Source organism: Eriocheir sinensis, chromosome 24 (assembly GCF_024679095.1).
Source record: "Eriocheir sinensis breed Jianghai 21 chromosome 24, ASM2467909v1, whole genome shotgun sequence".
Taxonomy (NCBI): Eukaryota; Metazoa; Arthropoda; class Malacostraca; order Decapoda; family Varunidae; genus Eriocheir; species Eriocheir sinensis.
Genome location: NC_066532.1, coordinates 17,299,300 through 17,310,151, shown reverse-complemented (window position 1 = coordinate 17,310,151; position 10,852 = coordinate 17,299,300). Strand labels below are relative to the sequence as shown.

At 44.9% G+C, this 10,852-nt stretch overlaps 1 protein-coding gene across 1 annotated transcript in view; it reads left to right on the top strand.

Annotated features, from left to right (window-relative positions):
• The window catches only part of LOC127003153 (protein APCDD1-like), a gene marked incomplete at its 5' end in the record, with an annotated part of 17,182 nt that extends 7,358 nt beyond the window's left edge, over positions 1 to 9,824 (top strand). The window contains 2 exons of the mRNA XM_050869545.1: positions 4,334 to 4,503; positions 4,932 to 9,824. Of these exons, the coding sequence (XP_050725502.1) occupies positions 4,334 to 4,503; positions 4,932 to 5,577 (816 nt within the window). The remainder of the gene's footprint in view (positions 1 to 4,333; positions 4,504 to 4,931) is intronic.
• Positions 9,825 to 10,852: the final 1,028 nt, after the last annotated feature.

Genomic DNA, 10,852 nt, shown 5'->3' with positions numbered 1-10,852 from the left:
CTTATTTCATATCTTTTTTTAGGTCAAGACGTAGAAAAAAAATACAGTTAACAATGAACGTAAATCTTATCCGATCTTCTTATTTTACTATGTGTGTTTATGTGTGTGTGTGTGTGTGTGTGTGTGTGTGTGTGTGTGTGTAACTTCCATTCATACCTCACACACATTTACTATTCGTGTGTGTGTGTGTGTGTGTGTGTGTGTGTGTGTGTGTGTGTGTGTGTGTGTTTGGTTTTCTCTTTTTTCACAAGGAGTAACAATGTTTACCTTAAGGATTTCTCAGCCAAGAGCGACGCCCAAACAAGACTCTCTCTCTCTCTCTCTCTCTCTCTCTCTCTCTCTCTCTCTCTCTCTCTCTCTCTCTCTCTCTCTCTCTCTCTCTCTCTCTCTCTCTCTCTCTCTCTCTCTCTCTCTCTCTCTCTCTCTCTCTCTCTCTCTCTCTCTCTCTCTCTCTCTCTCTCTCTCTCTCTCTCTCTCTCAAATTATAAAAGAGTATGCCTTTATATATATTTTCTAATGCAAGGTATAAAGAAAAACAATAAGAGTTACCTAATCCACAAAATTCTCTATAATCACCTTTCAATATCTCAGGTAAACTTATAACAGGTGTCTAGTACCGCCCACCATTCTATCTACTTCTACTGTCTTTCTATTCCTACTTTACCTTCCTCTAACTCCTTTCCTTCACCCCCTCTACTTAAAAAAAAAGAAAACGTCGGGCAGGTATAATGAGGAACGACCCTTGAGTGTTCGCTTTACCATGAGAAGTTTAAATTTTAACACATATTATTAGACGTCTCGGGCTCCCAATTACGACTATTTCCCAAGGCCACAGAGAAGACCAACTTTAATGGGTCTTGTTTTTCTCGTTCAATATGCAGAAGTCGTGTCAAACTACCACCACGATCACAAAACAGTCCATGGGAAGACTAGCAACTTCTACGACAGGCTTTTCAGACACTATACGACTATTTTCCAAGGCCACAGTGAAGATTAACCGGGTTTTCATAGGTGTTTTTCCCTTTCAAGATGCAGAAGTCGTGTATAACTATCACCAGGATCACAAAACAGTTCATGGAAAGACTAGCAACTTCTACGACAGGCTTTTCAAACACTACGACTATATCCCAAGGCCACAGAGAAGATTAACCGGGTTTTCATTGGTGTTTTTCCCTTTCAAGATGCAGAAGTCGTGTATAACTATCACCAGGATCACAAAACAGTCCATGAAAAGCCCAGCAACTTCTACGACAGGCTTTTCAGACACTATACGACTATTTTCCAAGGCCACAGTGAAGATTAACCGGGTTTTCATAGGTGTTTTTCCCTTTCAAGATGCAGAAGTCGTGTATAACTATCACCAGGATCACAAAACAGTTCATGAAAAGCCCAGCAACTTCTACGACAGGCTTTTCAGACACTACGACTATTTTCCAAGGCCTCGAGGAGATTAACCGGGTTTTCATAGGTGTTTTTCCCTTTCAAGATGCAGAAGTCGTGTATAACTATCACCAGGATCACAAAACAGTCCATGGGAAGACTTGCAACTTCTACGACAGGCTTTTCAGACACTATACGACTATTTTCCAAGGCCACAGTGAAGATTAGCCGGGTTTTCATAGGTGTTTTTCCCTTTCAAGATGCAGAAGTCGTGTATAACTATCACCAGGATCACAAAACAGTTCATGAAAAGCCCAGCAACTTCTACGACAGGCTTTTCAGACACTATACGACTATATCCCAAGGCCACAGAGAAGATTAACCGGGTTTTCATAGGTGTTTTTCCCTTTCAAGATGCAGAAGTCGTGTTAAAGTATCACCAGGATCACAAAACAGTCCATGAAAAGCCCAGCAACTTCTACGAGAGGCTTTTCAGACACTATACGACTATTTTCCAAGGCCACAGTGAAGATTAACCGGGTTTTCATAGGTGTTTTTCCCTTTCAAGATACAGAAGTCGTGTCAAACTATCACCAGGATCACAAAACACGCCATGGGAAGACTAGCAACTTCTACGACAGGCTTTTCAGACACTGTACGACTATTTTCCAAGGCCACAGGGAAGACCAACTATAATGGGTAGTGTTTTTCCCTCTCAAGATGCAGAAGTCGTGTTAAACTATCACCAGGGTCACAAAACAGTCCATGGAAAGACTAGCAACTTCTACGACAGGCTTTTCAGACACTATACGACAATTTTCCAAGGCCACAAAGAAGATTAACCGGGTTTTCATGTGTGTTTTTCCCTTTCAAGATGCAGAAGTCGTGTCAAACTATCACCAGGATCACAAAACACGCCATGGGAAGACTAGCAACTTCTACGACAGGCTTTTCAGGCACTATACGACTATTTTCCAAGGCCACAGTGAAGATTAGCCGGGTTTTCATTGGTGTTTTTCCCTTTCAAGATGCAGAAGTCGTGTATAACTATCACCAGGATCACAAAACAGTCCATGGAAAGACTTGCAACTTCCACGACAGGCTCTTCAAACACAACGACTATATCCCAAGGCCACAGAGAAGACAACTTTAATGGGTAGTGTTTTCCCTTTCAAGATGCAGAAGTCGTGTATAACTATCACCAGGATCACAAAACACTCCATGGGAAGACTAGCAACTTCTACGAGAGGCTTTTCAGACACTATACGACTATTTTCCAAGGCCACAGAGAAGATTAACCGGGTTTTCATAGGTGTTTTTCCCTCTCAAGATGCAGAAGTTGTGTATAACTATCACCAGGATCACAAAACAGTTTATGAAAAGCCCAGCAACTTCCACGACAGGCTTTTCAGACACTATACGACTATTTTCCAAGGCCACATAGAAGATTAACCGGGTTTTCATAGGTGTTTTTCCCTTTCAAGATGCAGAAGTCGTGTATAACTATCATCAGGATCACAAAACAGTCCACGGAACCCCAGCACCAACTTCCACAAGACGCTCTTCAAACAGACGAACTGAGGTCTCGAAACGTTTAAAAATATAGGCTTTCATAAGGAGTGACCTCATGACACATTTAGAAGCGTTAGTGTAGTGTAGAGAACTCACCTCAATACTTTGGTCGATTCAAAAGAGATGAGTTGATCCTTCACTGACATGCTTCGAGGCTTATCCAACGTGATTCTTTACTTAGCCGTGTGTGTGTGTGTGTGTGTGTGTGTGTGTGTGTGTGTGTGTGTGTGTGTGTGAAAAAGAAAGAAAAGGGGAATTTAAACCATAATAAAACTGTTCAAGGAGGAAGGGAGAGGCATATCATAGGAAGCTTATAAAGAGTGATTGGGCAAGGCTGGGTTTAATGTGTGTGTGTGTGTGTGTGTGTGTGTGTGTGTGTGTGTGTGTGTGTGTGTGTGTTCTTTAAGCCTCTCCTCTCAAGGTTAAGAGAGTTTGTTTATTTAATTCCAAGTCGCGAGTTTTACAGTCGAGAGAGAGAGAGAGAGAGAGAGAGAGAGAGAGAGAGAGAGAGACTACTATAAACACAAACACAAAGACTGACAAAAACAGATATAGATAGATAGATAGGATGCTAGATAGACAGATAGATAGATAGATACAAAAATATATATACGTAAACAGAAAGACAAATACCGTTAACATAGAATCATACAGCGCACCAAAACTGGGTCGTATTATAAGATATTTCGCCGCCCAAGAACACATATTTGACAAGGCTTTCGTAGGAGTTGTGGGCATTTCCAGGAGTAGTTTTATGACCCTGGTGGTAGTCTGACCCTTCTTCTGTACCATGAACCTAAGAAACACATATTTGACAAGGCTTTCGTAGGAGTTGTGGGCATTTCCAGGAGTAGTTTTATGACCCTGGTGGTAGTGTGACCCTTCTTCTGTACCATGAACCTAAGAAACACATATTTGACAAGGCTTTCGTAGGAGTTGTGGGCATTTCCAGGAGTAGTTTTATGACCCTGGTGGTAGTGTGACCCTTCCTCTGTACCGTGAACCTAAGAAACACATATTTGACAAGGCTTTCGTAGGAGTTGCGGGCCTTTCCAGGAGTAGTTTTATGACCCTGGTGGTAGTCTGACCCTTCCTCTGTACCGTGAACCTTAAGAAACACATATTTGACAAGGCTTTCGTAGGAGTTGTGGGCATTTCCAGGACTAGTTTTATGACCCTGGTGGTAGTCTGACCCTTCCTCTGTACCGTGAACCTTAAGAAACACTCATTAGAAACCAAGTGGCCCCCTCACTGGCCTTTAGAAATAGCTGATGTGAGAAGCGAATGTCTTATAATACCGACCTGTGTGTTATAGGAGTGCCACAGTGTATTGCCACCCTTCCCTCTGCAACACAAGTCTCACTCCTGCGTTGTGTTCCAGGCTGGCTCGTGCGGCGGCGTGTGCAAGGCGGTTGAGAGGGCCACGGACCGCAGCCCCCCGCACCTCCATGCCAGCCCCGACCTCCCCCTTCTGCTGGCGGGCTCCTGGGCCTCCCGACACTGCGAGACCCGACCCTACGGCATGTTCCTCACCAGGCACCTCGAGTTCAGGTAGGTGGATTGGTAGACTGGCTGACTGGTTGGTTAGTGCAGGTGTGTGGGGGGGGATAGAGAAGTCGTTGTAAGGGGAGTATTGGTGGAGGGGAGGTAGTAACAGTGGTTGTAGTTGTAGTAGTGGTGATAGTAGTAGTAGTGCAGGTAGTAGTAGTAGTAGTTGTAGTAGTAGGAGCTGTGGTAACGGTAAATGTGTTATTAGAGTAAGCAGTGGTAGAGTGAGCAACAGCAGCAATATTAGTAGCAGTAAAAATAACAGTAGTAGTAAGAGGAGGAGGAGGAGGTTAGTTATGGTAGTAATAAGAGAGGTGTGAGGGCGCCGAGTGAACCTCCAGCTCGCCCCCGCCCCTCACCCCCCTCACCCCCATCTCACCTCCCCCCGCCCCTCACCCCCTCACCCTCTCTCACCTCCCCCCGCCCCGCAGCCCCAGCCGCCGCCGCTGGAGCATGACGCTGCGCCACTACCACGACCCCGAGTGCTCGCGGCCGTCCTTCACCCTGCAGGCCAGCGGCACCCACGCCCCCGTCCCCGCCCCCGCCGCTGCCCCCGCCGCCGCCGCGCCCCGCCACGCCCCCCGCCACTCCCCCCGCACCGCGCCCCACGCCCACGATTTCAACGTGACGCGGCTGCTGCTGACGCCCGAGGACGAGTACCTGGCGCGCGCCCTCAACCAGTACGGCGAGGAAGACTGCGGCGCTCGGGGCTCCTGGGAGACGGGCGCGGCGCAGGACGTGACGCCCGGCGGCGGGTGCGCGGCCGTGGGCGTGCGCGTGCCCGCCGTGGAGCGGGAGATCGTGCGCACGGGCGTGGACGAGGCGGGCCGCATGTGGCTGGCGCTGGGACAGACGCCCACGACACGCTCGCTGGCGGGGGGCCGCCGCCCCACCAGCTGGGGACCGGAGCTGACCAGCTGCCGCAGCTACCACGCCTACCGCCTCGACAACGCCCTCGTGCCCGTCGTGGGCGCTCGCACTGCCTCCGCGGCCCCCGCCCTGCCCGCCCCGCCGCCCGGCGCGGCCCTGCTGGCGGCCCTGCTGCTGGCCCTGCTGGCTGCGCCGCCCCGCCGCTAGGGCCTGCACCGGCAGGAGCCACAGCCGCCTCGCCGCGCCCTCGCGGCGGCCGCGCAGAGTGAGAAGCACACAACAGTTTAGTCCCTGAGGCGGCGGTGCCCCGCGTCGCGCGGCCCCGCCCCGCCGAGCACCGCGGGCCCCGCAGGCACCGCGCCCCGCCCCGCCCCGCCCCGCCGAGCCAGCACCCGGCGGGTCACACAGCATCACGCCGCCGTACAAACCCTCGCAAGGAACCCGCCACGCTCCGCTCTCCTCGCTGACGGCACGATGGGATGCCCCTCCTCCGCCTCTTGCCTCCAGTGACAGTGGCGGCGCCGCGCGCTGGTAACGCTGAGGCACAAACACGGCCGGCGGCCAGACCGACGCGGAGGAGCGGGATGGATCACAAGACAAGCGCCGTGAATTGTTTTAGTGATGCGTTAAGGTCATGTGACTCCAGACGAGGAGGACAGGAGGAGGGAGTAGAGGAGGAGGAGGAGGAGGAGGAGGGAGTAGGTAGAGGAGGACCAGCGATTTGGAGATGTGGAGTAGTTGCTAAACAGTCTGACTTATGTACCATAAATAATAATAATGATAATAAGAATAATAACAATAATAATAATAATAATAATAATGATAACGATAGTAATAATGATAGTTATATACATGAACAGTTTTAAGAAGAAAGTAGAAGACGTGTTGTAGTAGATTATTACGTAACATTTGTTCTCCGTAGCTGTGGTAGAGAAAGAAAAAAGAAAGAAAAAATAGAAAGGTAGAGAGAGAGGAAAAAGAACAGGAAAAAGTAGCAGGAAATAAAGGAAGGATTATAGAAAGGAAACAAGATAATTTATGTTCCTTTGCATATTAATTAACGTACATATGATTTTCTCTCTCCTTGATTATACCGTGTACATATATTGCCAACCAGTCAGTCAGTCAGTCAGTCAACCAGTAGATCAAACTGTAATTACCACCACAGCTTCAACAATCAGTCAAACAGTCAGTCAGTCAGTCTCCATCACACTCAGTCAGTCAGTCATCATCACACACAATCAGTCACTCAGTCAGTCACCAAAATCAGTCAGTGAGTCATTACCACACAGTCAGTCACTCAGTCAGTCAATCACTCCCTCAGTCAGTCAGTCAACCAGTCAATCAGTCCATTAATCAGTCAGTCAGTCACCAAAATCAGTCAGAGAGTCATTACCACACACAGTCAGTCACTCAGTCAGTCAATCACTCCGTCAGTCAGTCAGTCAATCACTCAGTCAGTCACCAAGGTCAGTCATACATTACAACCAGTCAGTCAGCCAGTCACCAATACCCAGTCAATCACCAGTCACTCACCTAATCACCACCACCACCATCATCATCACCACCATCACCATCACCACCATCCCCTCTCTACCATGTTCATACAGATAGATAGATAGATAGATAAATAGATTAGATAGATAGATGTAGTAACCAATTTCTCCTCTCTCTCTCTCTCTCTCTCTCTCTCTCTCTCTCTCTCTCTCTCTCTCATCACCACCACCACTACCACCACCTTTACAAAGCTACCCCAACCACCTTCGCCACCATCACCACCACCACCAAAACCACCACTTATTTCATCACCACCACCACCACCACCAGCACCACCAGCTACCTCAATACTTAAAGAAATAAAAACGGGCATTGATTCTTTTCCTGACAAGTACAGATTCTTCTTTTTTTTTTTTTTACTTTTCTTTTCAACTAACAAAGGTAATTCTGGCCCCTTAATTAATCAGGTATGCTAACTAACCAGGTGTATGTTGAGACAGGTGTGTTCTAAGTATGTATTAATATAAGTAAGATAAGGCGTAGTATAGGTATGTTGTATGTGTATTTTTCTTTCTATGTATCTCTATGTCTATCTATCTGTCTATATCTATCTATCTATCTACCTATCTTTCTGGCAGCTAGAGTGTGTATGACTGTATCTACGTGTGTGTGTGTGTGTGTGTGTGTGTGTGTGTGTGTGTGTGTGTGTGTGTGTGGTGAGAACGATTCTGTACTCCATAACACCCCACATCTCTCTCTCTCTCTCTCTCTCTCTCTCTCTCTCGGTAGAACACTTCAAGGCTTCAGTGTTGTCCAGTGTTGCATGTGTTCGTCTTCGTCAGTGTTCCGTCAAAGGTGTTCCGCAAGGCTCGATTTCGCACTTCTACTAAATAAGGCAAACTGTAACCGTAGAATTGTGTAGTCTAAGAACTTATCGGTATTCGTAGAGACTCATCTGACTCTCACATCAGCTATTTCCAAAGGCCGTAAAGGAGATCAGTCGGGCTCCCATTAGTGTTTCTTTAGGTTCACGGTACAGGAGAAGGGTCACACTACCACCAGGGTCATAAAACTACCCCTGGAAATGCCCCACACTCCTACGAAAGCCTTGCCAAATATGTGACCTTGTGCACCGAACTGTTTAAAATACGACTCTTCAACGTTTTAGCCTAAGAACGTGTAACTTAAGAACGTTTAGCCTAAGAACGTTTAGCCTAGGAACGTTTTAAAGATAAGATGATGTAGATAGTGAATGGATAGAACATGTAGTACTTACTTAACATAGAGACGAGTTGTTTCTAAGTAATGTTGTGTCGCTAGAAGAGTGAACGAATCTGTATTTTTTTCTTTTTTCTCTTTATTTCGATTTGTCGCCACCTCAAGGGTTGGGACACAGACTTTATAGAACCCGTCACGACCATGCAGATTAAGGGCCTGTGTCGGGTGACGGCCCATGAAGAGGATGCCGACAGACCATTGCAGCTCTATCGGCGGACGTCAGCCAAGCCCACCAAGTCGGTCTGTTGACGAGGACTGGCGTGCCTCTGAGTGTGTGCCGGAGTGGGTTTAGTTAGCCATCTTTCCGTCTATGTACGCCAGATTTCTTGTAACCGTGGTATTAGTATTCATAAGATTCTGTGGCTAGTTTGGCTTTTTATCCATTTCTAGGACGGAGTTAGGAGTGTTAGGTTTTCACACTTATACAAACTCAGGCGTAAAAAGTAATATAAAAAAAATCTAAACAAAACCGACTCAGCACGCCTTGAAAAACGGGTCAAGAGAGACGAATCAGCCGCGGTATTGTACATGAAGACTGATACGACGCTTACAAAACATATTCTAGTTGTCGTCTTTCCCTAAGCTTGCAGTGGCGCAGGTCAAATGGAGGGATGAAAAAGGGTGTTGAGTCCTCTATTGCAGTCAACAGTTTTAATTTTGTTCGTCGTCGAGTGACCTGAAGACCTGCCAAAGTGTCATACCAGTCCACTTTTTCCCCTCGAGCAAACTACCGTGTGAGAAAGAAAGATGAAGAGAAACTGTACATCAAAGCGAGTGTCCAGATCGTTGTACATAATTCTAACCCACTGATACTCTTGCTAAGTTGTCCATATTCCTCACGATGTCCGATTTTCTATGGTGTGAGTAGGCGGTAAACTGAATCGAGTAGGCTATGTTCGGTTAAATGTTCTGATCTAGCTTTAGTTTTGACGGTACCCTTACATTTTATTTGCAAGCCCTTTTACAGGACTAACAAGAGCTGTGCGTCGCCCTCTGTCTGATGTTTGGTCACCTATTGATGAAAAGCGATGTTCAAGCTAACCGCGGAAATAGGCCCCGCCCACTCCTGCTTAGTAATCATTATTAGGATATACATCTCTCCTCCCAAAATTGACCCCTTTTTCGGCCACCTCTTTTGATTCTTTTTAGGAAGAGTGAGTAGCGGGCTTTCTTTATTATTGTTTCCTTTTTTTTGTGCCCTTGAGCTGTCTCCTTTGTTGTAAAAATAAAAAAAATAAAAAATAAATAAAAAATAAAAAAACAAGGTCGCACAAGATTACAAATGATATTACAAAGATACAAGACTTACATTAAATACACAACAAGCAGGTTAATTAGTTTATTTCGCTCCCTTATTCATAAAGCCTATCTCCTCAAGCCTGAATTTACCTATCCTATATTTGAGAAAACTCTATTTGCATCAACAACACATTTTAATTGCTTACATTCATTCATGCTCTTTATTTTAATTCCAGTTCTGGCAGATCTTCCTAAACTTGAATTTATCTAACCTCCATATATCACAATCGTCTAACCCTTACCAACCTTCAACAGTTATCCAACCCCTATATGGAAAGCACTATTTGCATCAACAACACATTTTAATTGCTTACATTCATTCATGCTCCTTATTTTAATTTCAGTTCTGGCAGATTTTCTTAAACTTGAATTTATCTAACCTCCATATATCACAATCGTTGCATCAACAACACATTTTAATTGCTTACATTCATTCATGCTCCTTATTTTAATTTCAGTTCTGGCAGATTTTCTTAAACTTGAATTTATCTAACTTCCATATAACACAATCGTCTAACCCTTACCAACCTTTATCCAGCCCCTATATGGAAAACACTATTTGCATCAACAACACATTTTAATTGCTTACATTCATTCATGCTCCTTATTTTAATTTCAGTTCTGGCAGATTTTCTTAAACTTGAATTTATCTAACCTCCATATCCCACAATCGTCTAACCCTTATCAATCTTTATCCAGCCCCTATATGGAAAACACTATTTCCATTAAGAACACATTCTAATTGATTACATTCATTTATGCTCTTAATTTTTTATACCCGCTCTGACATATCTCATTACACTTGAATTTATTTAACTTCCATAACAACTTACATTTAAGACAGTCATATTTTTATCAATTACACAAGTTAATTGGTTTCATTTATCCACTACCATATCCGTAAACCAATTCTTGGATGTTTCCTTCTTAAACCTGAATTCATCTAACCTACATTTATTAACAATCATACTTGCATTCACTACACGACAAATAGGTAAATTGGTTTCATTCTTCCACTACCATATCCGTAAACCATTTCTTGCATGTTTCCTTCTTAAACCTGAATTCATCTAACCTACATTTAACAATCGTACTTGCATTCACTACACAACAAATAAGTTAATTGGTTTCATTCTTCCACTACCATATCCGTAAACCAATTCTTGCATGTTTCCTTCTTAAACCTGAATTCATCTAACCTACATTTAACAATCGTACTTGCATTCACTACGCAACAAATAGGTTAATTGGTTTCATTCTTCCACTACCATATCCGTAAACCAATTCTTGCATGTTTCCTTCTTAAACCTGAATTCATCTAACCTACATTTAACAATCATACTTGCATTCACTACACAACAAATAAGTTAATTGGTTTCATTCTTCCACTACCTTTTTCGTAAACCTG